The sequence below is a fragment of the Ptychodera flava genome, chromosome 10 (genome assembly GCF_041260155.1).
Source record: "Ptychodera flava strain L36383 chromosome 10, AS_Pfla_20210202, whole genome shotgun sequence".
In the NCBI taxonomy this organism is placed as follows: Eukaryota; Metazoa; Hemichordata; class Enteropneusta; family Ptychoderidae; genus Ptychodera; species Ptychodera flava.
In genome coordinates, this window is record NC_091937.1 from 32715112 (window position 1) to 32727875 (window position 12764).

At 41.1% G+C, this 12764-nt stretch overlaps 1 protein-coding gene across 1 annotated transcript; it reads right to left on the bottom strand.

Annotated features, from left to right (window-relative positions):
- Positions 1–243: 243 nt before the first annotated feature.
- On the bottom strand, positions 244–12764 carry LOC139142562 (snake venom 5'-nucleotidase-like). Its single transcript, XM_070712540.1, has 8 exons — positions 12302–12764; positions 7207–7423; positions 6212–6397; positions 5684–5887; positions 4220–4474; positions 3499–3654; positions 2669–2872; positions 244–2173 (listed from the first exon to the last, which is right to left on the bottom strand). The coding sequence occupies exons 1-8, from the start codon at positions 12638–12640 to the stop codon at positions 1932–1934; spliced, it is 1803 nt and encodes a 600-aa protein (XP_070568641.1). The 5' UTR covers positions 12641–12764; the 3' UTR covers positions 244–1931.

Here is a 12764-nt window from a genome sequence, read left to right on the forward strand (position 1 = left end):
CAGTTCCACAAAATGGTATTAACAGTATTGTTTACATCTTTCATGGTTGGGATAAAGTTCCATGCTTTCAAAACATGTTGATAATATATGTAGGGAGCAAAAGGCCTTATCTCTCTCTCAAAATCTAGTTTGATACCAACTATCATATATTTAAGATATTTAACTTGAAGTCCAAAACGGCCACCATCCGTGTGTTAACTCTATGAGGAAAAATAAAATGTTCAATTTGTGTAAAAGTTAGACGATAACTTTTTTTGCTATCTGCAATAACATGAGCCCACACAAGTGGTAGACCGGAAAAGTTTGGAAACAATGTGACAGTCCGAATATCTGCTCCCGTGGAACATTCTACTTTTTTTTAATCAGTCCATTCTAATCAGTCCATCATCCAACGGGCGTTAGCCCAATTACAGGATGAGGTACGCATAACCCACTAACCCCCAATGGAGCACTGAACTATTCATGACTTTGTGAACATCAAAATGCAAGCTTGACTTTTGAGGGCGCTGTTCTCCGGTCTTCAGTACCAGATGCTATTCATGCACAGTATTTGATATTAAAGGTATACTGTCACCTGTTCCAATTTTGCCACAGTTACCATGGAAAGAGTAAATCTAACCAATCACAGATTTTAAATTGGTGGCCGCTTTTTATAAACAGCGCCCTAACATGGACATTTTGAATACCAAGGAACGCCCCTTTGACCATATATGGGCATATTTAGATCACAGGTGACTGTATACCTTTAAAACATCTCATTGTTTACAATTATACTACATACCACAAATAACACTATTGCAATACCACCACCATCAAAAGAACTTCTTTAGGGTCAGTAAGAAACCAATTATCATTATATTTTGTGCACGAAAGTTTGCAACATACTTTTTGGAAAAAATGGTACACAAATCTCGACGCAAATAGAACACAGACACAGTCACACCGCTAGTAAAGGACCGACAGTGAGACCTTGGCGATAGCAAAGGTACCCTATCTAGGGCACAGGTACCGCCGTAGTTGACAGCGCCTGTTGTAGTAGTAAGCGCTGTCAACTACGGCGGTGCCTGCGATCCAATCTCCGTACAGAGATTGTAGCGCCTTGGAAAATGATAACCTAGCTGGGGAGTCTCAGCAGTAGTGGGGGCGCGTGGTCAACGACTCGGAGACCCTCTAGCTTGGTTCGAAATATCCACGCCGCGATGCTGCCCCCACTGTGCTTCAATCTCTGTGTGGAGATTGTCTGCGATCTAGGGTGGTTGATGAAGCAAGCTGGTTGAAAAAATGCAAAGAAAAATATTCGCTTCACTAAACAACCTGAATGAACCCGACGTTATCTGAATACAAAGCTGTACACGTACAGTGCAACACATATCTCTTCATTGGCAGGACCAATCACTATACAAAAAGAGTGTAGGTGGGAAAATACCCAAAGGACAAATATTTAGCACGACTTTAGTCAAGCAACATTAACCGAGGCCCACGCTAACAGCGCCACCCACGACAGATTTTCAAAGAAAGTTCCAAGCGCCAAAAACCAGAGCTTGACCCCGGGGCATTGTCATAGGAAGAATTATGGAGGTGAAAGGTGTCATATACACTTTTAAAATGCTGTTTTGAACCGCCTCCCCTCAACCTTTACGCCAAATGTACATTTTCGACGAAGGAACTATTGATAAAATTTCGACCTCTTTTCTGTTTCCAGCACAAGTTTGGCCATTATTTTTAGAAAATGTATTTAGGCCAAAATGAAAACGTTTGAACACCCCCCCCCCCCCGATAAAACAGTAAATTGTAGAGTTTGTGCTTTGGAATTCAACTGTCACGGGCACAGTTGTCCCCAATGCCGGGATGACTGCACCGGGGAGTTGACTTGATTATATACCGGGCCATTCGACGAAACGAAAGTCCGATTCGGATTCGTATTCACTCATTCAACAGTTGTTGCTTGTACACTGGAAGGACAAAATCCTCGCTACATAGCCACTGAATTGTGCGCACGCAAAGAGAGAAGTCAGTAGCAGCCAATAAATGTTCTTCGTCACTGCAGCAGAACTCACATCACATCCTTCGACCGGCTCCGAAGGCTGTAAAAATTTGATACGTCGCTCCAGACCGATAGTTATCGGTGTTCGCGTTTCAATGTACTCGATCAGGACGTCTGTGTCAAGATCGCCTGGCAAGAGATGAGAAAGAAACGTTAAAGGGTATACAAATACATCATATAGTGGAAGAAATTTCAAAGCAAAGGGCTATGGCCACGTCATATGTAAATGTCAGCGACTTTTTCATGAAAGATTGACCCATTTATTTCGATCATGGGAGGGTGGCCAGGAGGCTACGCGTTTCAATATTTGACAAGATAACCTTTTTTTCGAATTTTGAAATTGACATACATTTTTCGGCCTACCTTCATGTGAATATTTTTCCCCAAAGCCAACGTGAATGTAAACATTTTGTTGTTCTGCATGGTTTTTTTATTTTTGACCACACTTCCATGGATAAAACGATGCTGACAAACTTTGATTTTCAAACCAAACTTTGATTTTCAAAACAATCACAAAATTCATGAATATGGTTTGACTTTCACTGTAACCGCCTATACTATTTGCAAATGGATGTTCCTGTTGCTTGTGTCTACAGTTATGAACCAATGAAAAAAAAAGGTTACCTGGAATATGATAGGAAATTCTTTCGTCCACCAGCATGTCGTACCCATCGCCGCCATTGGCCAAGTAGGTCGGCATGACTAATTTATAGGTTGCGTCAGATTCCAGGGGAAAATATTCGGGCACGTTGCACTGGCTGCATTTGGCCTCCACTTCCACGACTCGCTGCCCAACAGGACGATTAAGATCATAGGTCACCAATAGCCCTGCAGAGGCAAATTATTGTTCGTATAAAAGTGATAGTAACTGTAACTCTGTAACTCTCGAACTCTTTATTGTTTTCCCTGTTTTTTGTTTTGTATGTTAATAGCAAGTTCTTGTTCTACTCCTCAAAGCATGTTGAAACACCTATACTATTTCATGTTTTATTAACATTGCGTCTACACTTTTGTTGTTCATATTTGAATTTAATTCAGCACCAGATTTTATTTACCCGTGCACAAGGTGAGCTGGCAAGCTAAATACTAAGTATTTCAACATGCTTTGGGTAGCAGAACAAGAAAACGTCGTTTGCATTAAAAAAGAGTGGTGAAAAAGTCATCGAAAGTTACAATAATTAGCGGAGTGAGTCAAAGACAAGCAGCGTTCGTATATTATCATTGGCTGTTGTAAGTTCTATGTATCGTTGGTAAGTAGTGGGTGAGCGGGTTGCAAGGTCCGTTAAAACAAGAAAGCGTGGAATAGTACATTTTTTCATGACCTGCAGACTCGGAAGAACTGACATGCCCAATGGAATTATGGGACACTACAATTGAATTCATTACACTTGGAAGTCGTCGCTATCCATACACATATAACGGCGTAAAACTTCGAAGCAGAAACAGGAACAAACCTGAGACTTGAAGAAATCGCCCGTGCGGTTTCTCAAGAATGTACTCTGACACGGATTTTTCCAAGACTTTCAGAAGAGTTGCGCCGGTGATTTCCATCAGGTCGAGTGTATTTCTGAACGGCTGAATGTCCATCACATGTGCTATGCTTACACTCTCTGAAAGAAAATCATTTTTTTCCTCAGTTGATTGACGAATTATCGTCCGAATTTTTTGTTAAGTGACTGACTGGTTGGTTGTTTGATCCAATGATTGATAACTTTTTATTAAAATAAGGGAAGAAAAAAACTTGTTTATTCGGATACTGTATGTACCTGCATGCATAAATAAGATAATCAACATGTGGCTTAATATGCGTATAGCGCTGAGTCTATATACACTCAGCAGGACAAATATTTCCCAAGAGTCTTTCGGTACACTATGGCAGAGATTTCGCTCAACTGTTCTCTGTAAACGTATCACTTTGACGTCGGTTTTGTTGTCAGAAACAAAGGTTCACTTTAACCATCATCGGCTTTTTAAAAGGAAAGTGAAATAATTTATGATATCTTATAATTTCTACTGTTGAAAATCAAAATCACAATAATGCGAAAAGCCTTCAAGAAGTTATAACATATTTTAATCCAGCATCTCGACGTCGTTTTTTTCGGCCCTCGTCCATCCTCCGCGGAGTATGGACGAAGAAAGACGACGTTGAGATGCTATACTATCGATATCACATACTAGATCCCTCCACAGAGCTTCGTACTCCTCCGCCGTTCATAATTGCGATGCTGACGTCACTCCACTTAACCTCGTCCGCGTGTTTGATGTTTTGGTGCACCATGGCGTCGGCGATGAGGTTGCCAAGGTTGCATTCTTTAAGGCGACAACTTTCACGTCTGCCATCCAGGAACACGTGCGTTCGTCCTATCACTTGTGAGGCTAATGATGATATAGGTCTTGCCCAAAGTTGTACATCTTCTAAAGTGGCATTATCTGTAGTAAAAGTTACAGCAGATATAATTATTTGCAACCTACAAAATGTATACTCTACTAAAGTGGGCTAGAAAAGTTGCAATGAAACCAGGTGCGTATCATTACGCGATTTAAATCGTCTTAAGTCTTCAAAATATTCTCATTTTACACCAACGTTTCGCCGGTAACAAACAAGATACCTTTATCAAGGTACACCGATAATGAAAATAGGAAAATTAGAATGATATAACTTAAAAAGTACATAAATCACAAAGAATCATGTTTTCGTACTGCATACTTTTCATGTTCGTTCATTCGTCACTTTCATGTTTGTTCTCTATTCTATCGTTCACAGTTCTTCGACTTTTTATCACTGTGTAAAATTCTTATCATCAGCGTTACACTTGATTTAGGCAACTGGTATGTTGACGAAACGCTGGGGTACCAACGAAGATCGTTTGAAGACTTGAGACGGGTCGAATCGCCTAGTTTCATATAAGCTTCTCCGTCTGACCGCACTCCTTTAGCAACTTTAACTGATGTAGTTGTATTGACTCTTCTAGCTACCCTGTGACAAAACATGACTGAAAATGCTATTTTAAGATATCTGCATGTGGTAATAATTGTTGTTGTTGTTGTTGTTGTTGTTGTTGTTATAATGTTCAGAGTTTCCTATGACTACTTGGGGAGGAGAAATTGTTACAGGTATCACTGAAAAATGACTTTCATACACGTTAAAGGACGTGTTCGAGTAAATAAATATAAAAACGCATCTTTTACTTTTTATCATCGACAAGGTGTAAATGTCACGGCGACGCACAGCGTAAAGTACCTCTAATGGTGCAAACTTGAGATAAGTGAAGAGTTAGTTAATTTTGTGTGGTTTTACTGTTACAACCGAAGAAGCAACTGAAAGAACACAAACAGACCTAAGACGCGAGCTAGAAACAGGCGGACAAAATGGCGGCCCGGGGCAAACCCCGACGAGGGAGATTTAAAGAGGGGTTTAAGGCGCCTCCTTCTCGTCGCGTTCCGCAAAGTTTGATAAATTGAAACCAATTTTGATGATCGTAGATGCAATTGGAGAATGACAAGTGCTGAAAATATGTCCTGTTGAGAAAAGAATCAAGAGTGCTTGCCGATGTAGAACACGAGAAGGGATATCTCTACCCAAGTAGCACTGCGGTCTGGGTACTGAAGATCAGCTAAGGCGAGTTCCCCTATCCTTACCTTGTTCAACACTATGGTCCAATAGAATCGGATTTCCTCCCCAGGAAGTGACGTTGCCATCCTCGTCAAAGGTCACGTTTAAGTAGCCAAGGTATTTACCGAAGGCGTAGTCCTGCACGATGAGTACGTTCTGATCCGTATTCCAAGCTGGGTGATGCACCAGCGGGTACTCGCCAAAGGGATCCTCGTTTGATGGTGGCTCACCTTGAAAAGAGCGAATACTGATGAAGATAAAATAAGCGTAACTTTGCAAAGGTTCGAATCGTAGCACCAACGAAAACATCAAAACCTAACCGATATTTTAAATTTAATTTGGTCACTGCTCTCATGTAATAGAACACTGTTTCCAAGAATTAATGAATACTGAAATTTGTATATTTAAGGACAAATTAGAAGATTATCGAAAATATTTGGGACTTTCGTGAAATTTTCTCTCATATACATATGGTCCACTTGCAACACTCTTTGTAAACGTTCTCCAGAAAATACATGCATGGTCATATTCCTCTTGCCTAACCTTTGACCTACCTGTATAAAGGAAAGTATTTGTATGTCCACCGACGATTACATCGACGCCCTCTACTTCGTCAGCAATTTGTAAGTCCACATATATCCCAGCATGCCCCAGGGCAATGATCTTGTTGATGCCCTGAGATCTCAATCTGTCCACCTCCGCGCGGACGGAGTCGACCTCAGAATTGAAGAGAAGCCTTCCTAATGGAAGAAAAAGTGCGTCGTGCGATTTAAAACGAAGATAGGCATGGTTTAGGTTAGTTTCAAGAGGTTGTCACAAGACAACTTCCGGGAATACGTGACAATTTTGATAAAGAGTCTACATGGTTCGTGCGCAAACATAACTATAAGTCTTGAAAAGCGTGATCGTTGAACCAGTGCAGGCACACCGAACTAGCTGTATCAATAATACTGTGCAGCCGTACCCGAATTCTGAATTCGTATAACGCCTTCGTGTGCTATAATAGAGGAGAAAGGCGATGTCTTAATATATTCCAATCAAAATAGTCAAAAAGTCAACCTATTGATACTTTCGTTGCATATAAAAACTTGTTGTAGTCATCAACACGCGAAGTTAAATTGTCGTTCTTTCTGCATCGAGGGAGTTTCCGCATTTAGAGAGGATGAGAATAATAATCACCATAAATCCATCTTTTAAAAAGTGGAAACAATGTATGCTTCCTGGGAGGCATCAAGGCGCAGAGCATACGGTAGCGGAACCGCTATCTGAGGATGGCGTGGCGAGTTATAGAGTTGGTTGGCTATAGGATTAGTAAAAGAGACGCCCTACTTTGGAAGGTGATGAGTTTGGGACTCAAAGACGGTGTTGTAACCTTAGGCAAGGCACTTTACTCCTTATGACGTCATTCGGTCATAAGTAGTGCCAGGTGGGCACCTCGCCTGTCCTGTCACGAACAAGTTATTATGAATAAGTTAAGTGTACCATGCGCCACGACTTTGTTTATCTTCGGGTGAAATCTGTCGAAGACGAAAACAGATCTAGAAATTACCTGGTGACGACAGCTGTGGTGTCTCTGCCGTGGTGTACCCTACTATTCCAACAACATCGCCACTGGAAAGTGTAACAGTGGCTGATCGGGAATAAAGTCCCTGGATAGCTGGCTCATCGGTATCGTTGATGTTACAGCTGAGAACCGGGAACGTTACGTTTGTCAGGAACGGGAGTAGACCGTCTATGTCGTTGTCAAACTCATGATTGCCGATAGCCTGAAAAAATGACAGGAGCAATTCTCACTATCACATTCGACTGTACATTATTTTCGGATACTTTTTTTTCTTAATTTCGTACCTTCGCTTGTTTCTGCAAATTCTCAAAATTCTATTTCAGAACACGAGCCTAAGGCCGAACTTAATAACAAACAAGTGTAAACAGAAAATAAACAAACTTACAACCAATAATATAAATAAGGAAACAAAAAAACCTAAATAAAATGACAAAAACATAAACAAAGGGGAAAAAGATTCAAATAAAAGAACCCAAAGGACAAACAAACAAAAAACTATGAATAAATGTGTAATAAAAACAAATAAACAAATACACATGCATACACACTCTGATTGCAAAAACATTTGACATATATGCAGTGCAGGATAAGTATGAGATTTCTAATCAACTTGAACGTATTCTCACCCTGCTTCGGAACAGTCCTACTTTAAGACTACCCTTGACCCCAATAACCCAACTTTCCTGGCTGTCGTTTGACTTTAATCAGAGTCCATTTTAGTAAATCGGACATTCCTTGCCCTAGGTGAACTTGTGATATAGGTTGACGTGACATACAGTGCAGGTGTGCCTCCCAAGAATGCCCTTTCACAAAGATACAAAGCGCATTAGAGTTGCTTTGTGCAATTTTGTTGAGAGTGGTAAAAGCTTAACCTCGAAATCAAAAGCGACTTTCTTCATTATGTTGGTCCACTGCAGTATGATCGTCACTGGGCCCTGCGCGGTGTGAATACTAAATTGGCGTTTACCTTTGAGATTGACAGCGACTGTTCACTGACAGGGGGAAACCACACAATGAGTTTCGTCCTGACAACCGACCTGCAAAGTTCGACCACCTTCTAAAATTGAATATCCCGCCGGCAGAGTATTATGACGACACAAGTTTTAACAGCGACGTCTCTATTACCTGCCAGCCGGCACTGCCATACACTGCTGCCCCCCCCCCCTACTATCCATCGCCTGCTTTGCACCAGCAACATTTTCCAAAACACCCCAATCACCTGGAATTTCTAGTTGTATTTTCCAATGAACTTTCGGTTTGTATCATAGTATATTTTTGTTCTACTCTCGAAAGCACGTCGAAGCGCCCTCTTGCCCGACTGTTCATACAACCATAGACTCTCGAGAAATGATACAACCTGTATTATCCAATGTTATTGTTTGTGACTCAGATTAATTCTGAAGACTTCATGAATCAAGTGTAAATACAGTATATACACAAAATATTGCATTGACAAATACGTTGTAATTCAACAAACTACAATTGTAGAGGGAACAACAAGACAAATGTACTTTTTTGTGAAAATTCAATAAAAAATGCGAAATGTAATCAAAAGTCCAGTGTTTTCCTTTTTAGCAGTAAACACTATTGGAATCTATATCCGTTATTTTCCTATGCAGTTCGTATTAACCGATCAGAGCGTTTCCGACGACAGGAAACAAATATTAGCACAAGATGTTGTTGACCTTTGCCTGTCCGAACAACATGTAGTCCATCTCATTGGAACGCCCTCACAAGGGTCATCAGGTACAAAGTTGAACAGGCAATAATTAATCACAGGACGATACGGAACATATAATTTACTTATAAATTTGTTTCCCCTGCAGCATTTTGAACAATTTCCTCAGGTATGTCATTCTTGTGTGACAACAGGGAGTCATGAGCACAAGTTTTTTTCAGACGATCGGTAAGTTTGACATCGGACATTAAACCTGAGCAAAACATGACGAGTCGACGGATGGAATAGTAAAATATTGTATATATGAAGTTTCCATGTAGTAAAGAATATTATCAGGTTTATACTTTATTGACAGGAAAGCTGGTCACACTATGTAGTTTACATCCCTGGGACACTAGTTTTGCAAACTCTCATTTTTCTATTCCGCTAAAATACTTTAACGTGGATAAATTGTCCAGGGTACGGTCGTATTTTTTGAGACAATATCGAATTTAATTTTCTTCATGGCGTTAAAGAGGCACTCCCACTTGGTAACATTTTTAAAACACATTTCTTTAATGCCAACGGTCGATATTTGACGTGGCGACTGCGCGCGGATCGCGAGATATCGATAAAAACATGTCATTTCCCGAGCGTATTTTTCACATCCCGAAGTTTTACGATCGTTACTGATTTTGACCCGAAATCCCCCGAAGGTTTGTTGTTGTGCTGATTGACGATATTCTAGGGAGTCTACAATAAGTTCGAACGACGCAATTAATTTACTTCCCACTGCAAAGACTTTATATATAGCATTATGCCATTACCTCAGGTAAGTTTTGTAAAACTTCTCCTTAGTTTTGTCGTTTTCATTATTCTAAATCAGTTGTACTATATTTTTAACCAATACCACATAAATATCAGTTTTTACGTGCTAAATATTAGCCGCCTCCGATGACTACATTTTGTCGTCTGCCACACAGTACGCCGCGCGCGTGGTATAGTATGCGTCTATGCATACCACTCGGCGGCCCCTTAGTATCAACCGCACGTCACCGAGTAATATCATAGACTGTCTATGATATTACTCTGTGACCGCACGTAACCGTGCCAGTCACCATGCGAATTCTGGTGGAATCAAACTTTGTTTTCCGTTTTTTCTCAGAGTCAGTATGACTAGGCTTTCCCCCAGGGGACATGACCGATCACCGACGTGAGTCACTGTGGCATTCGAATCTATGTTTTTCCATTTCAATTTTGAAAATCTGGCAATCTGGCAACTGAAACAGTGTCGGGAAGGCAACCTTGGTGAACAGCCTCGCTTATTTAAGTCTCACGACATCCAATAAGGTTGTCAAGTCCCCGGTGGTTTGTGGAATTAAATCTTCATTATTGTCACAATATGGTCAACTATGCAACAATCCCTCTGCGACTACGCTCCATGAGAACGGGCAATACAAACAGAAGATATTAAATAAGGAGCGGATGCAAAGTAAGTCTACTGTAAATGTCCATAGTTTTATGAACGAAAAATGAACACTTAGGCCAAATAAAAATGATGCTGTTCCGATAACCCGGCCTACCCTATTTTTACCTGCCAACCGTACACTTTTTAGAGCTATGTAAACACGGAAGTGAAAAAAAAGAAAGAAAAAAACCGTAAAATCACACGTTCGTTACTTGGCACGTGATTTTTGTTCGAACGAGGATGTCTTTTATGTTGTTTTTTTGAAAATGCATATTTAAAAATAAAAAATGTTTTTGAAAAAACTCCTGCCGACCTACCTACCCTATTTTTGAAAACCGTGTTTATCGGAACAGCGCAATTTATTTTTTTTTTGGCCTTATCCTGGAGACAACATTCACCAGACAATCACACATGTACATTATCTCGGTGTTCTATGAAGACCGTTCGGTTGTCCCCATGTGTTTGAGACAGGTGCAGCCAACGGAGCTATTCAATGAAAAAGCTATTCCGGGAGCCATTTTTGAGGGCAGGGGAAATTTTAATTTTGGGAAGGAGACGTATTTTTAGCTAGCAGGGAGCAGATTTTAGTTTTTTGTCGGACAGGGCTGATATCGGTTGATTGGCCTGGGGACCGGCCAGGAAGCCACTGCAGATATGTCAGCAGGGGAATGTTAATTTTACGGGGCAATGTTTTTACAGGGCAGGGAAAAATCGACAGGTTTTTTCATCACATGGCAGGGAAGCTTATTTATTACCCTCTGGACTTAAAATTAATCAGTTCACATTACTTGTCCTGCACAGTACATCTTATCATAATAAGGACCCCTTTAAAAGTGCATTGTACGTTGGCTGCACCTGTTGACAGTCATGGGTTACCGGATTTTTCTCCTTCCAATCTGACAAAATCATTTCTTAAGACACATGAAGATAAATTGTGCTATGCGCATTGCTATAAAAACGACGTGATCGTTGAATTTTACCGCTCTCAACTTTAAGTGGAATCCTATATGACCCAGGGTCGTGAGGTCACTCAGTGTGGGCGAAACTTTACCGAGGGTCTACCAGGTACTTTTTGTTCGTCTGTCACTCTCATTGTTAGGGCGAGACATAAATTTCGTACACGAAGGCTGAAGTCTTGAACTCGTGTTCTTGAAATGCTCATGTATACAACAATAGCAAATACCCGTACACCTCTCTCCCTTTATGTGAAATCTCCGGTTGATCGATGGATAGGCTGAAAGTCCCCTGCCTGGCTGGCTCTCTTACCTGTTAAAACATTTCTGGATCGGGTAACACTCAAGACAAAAGCATGCGGCGCAGTGATTCTTAAAAAAGGTCTGTTTACAGTCCCGACAAACAGTCAAACAGCACAAGGATGTATTTATGACTGAAGAGGTCGACAAACGCATGCTTATGATGGTGCTATGACTCTGTGAAATAAGTACCTTACCATTTATTCTTGGTTTTGAATACGGCAAAGGACCATCCTCCATTCAATTTGGATGGCCTTTAAATAAACGGTTGTGGCAAGGCTCGCTGCGCAACGAAATCTCACCAGTGTACCGTGGAGTGGAACAGTCTCGTAAACTATGTCATATACGTCAATATCTTTTGTCTGTGAGAAGGGCATTTTGTGTAATATATTTCCATGGCCATCTCGCTAGTTGTTGGGTCATGAAGCAGTATTGCGCCACCTTGTGAGGATGTTGTTAATTAAAGACAGTTTTTACAATAAAGAATGAGTTTATGCTCTCTGTCGGTTTTATATAATAGGAAGATTCTCTAATCCTCTTTGTTTGTTTGGATTTTTTGCTTGTTTGTGTTGTTTATGTTGTTTTGCGTCGTGGTGGAACCCAGCTCATGCAAGCAGACAGACAGCGTGAAATCAAGATATATGTGTTACATTGGCGAACCCGTTCAAGTATTTCTAGGTCTCAAGGACGATAAAGACTTACCATCGCATCGTAGCCGATCATTTCCATGAAGTGCGCCGCGGCTCTGCCCTGGTAGAGATAGAACCACAGAGTGCCTTGAAACTGATCCCCTGCGTCCAGTAACAACACGTTCTCGTGTTGATCCCGTAATTCGTTTACTTTGTCAACGATTCTAGCCACGCCGCCGTAGCATTTTTGCTCCACCGCGTCCTCATCGCTGCACACACCGCCGTACTTATTGGCCTGCGAGAACCGCGCGTGGATGTCGTTCGTGTGCAGTATCACCAACTCGAGACCAACAGCAGACGACAAGTACAACGGTAGTGCTAAAACGCACCAGCTGTGAGCGATGTTCGGCATCTTATTTTTGCAGTCGCTCGACTTGACGACAGTGAATGTTGTGATTTGAACACACTGTGCGGTACGAACCTCATGGGAGTGTCTGTGGTCTCTGTGACCATAGGCGACCTTGTGGGTACTATCG

Excerpts from the sequence above, each read along its gene's own strand:
- LOC139142562 (XM_070712540.1), bottom strand. The coding sequence starts at position 12,640 with ATGCCGAACATCGCTCACAGCTGGTGCGTTTTAGCACTACCGTTGTAC. Across the intron at positions 5,888-6,211 it reads AAATACTTTCCTTTATACAG|GTGAGCCACCATCAAACGAG; the intron begins GTAGGTCAAAGG and ends GCTCTTTTCAAG. Across the intron at positions 4,475-5,683 it reads GGACCATAGTGTTGAACAAG|ATAATGCCACTTTAGAAGAT; the intron begins GTAAGGATAGGG and ends CTTTTACTACAG.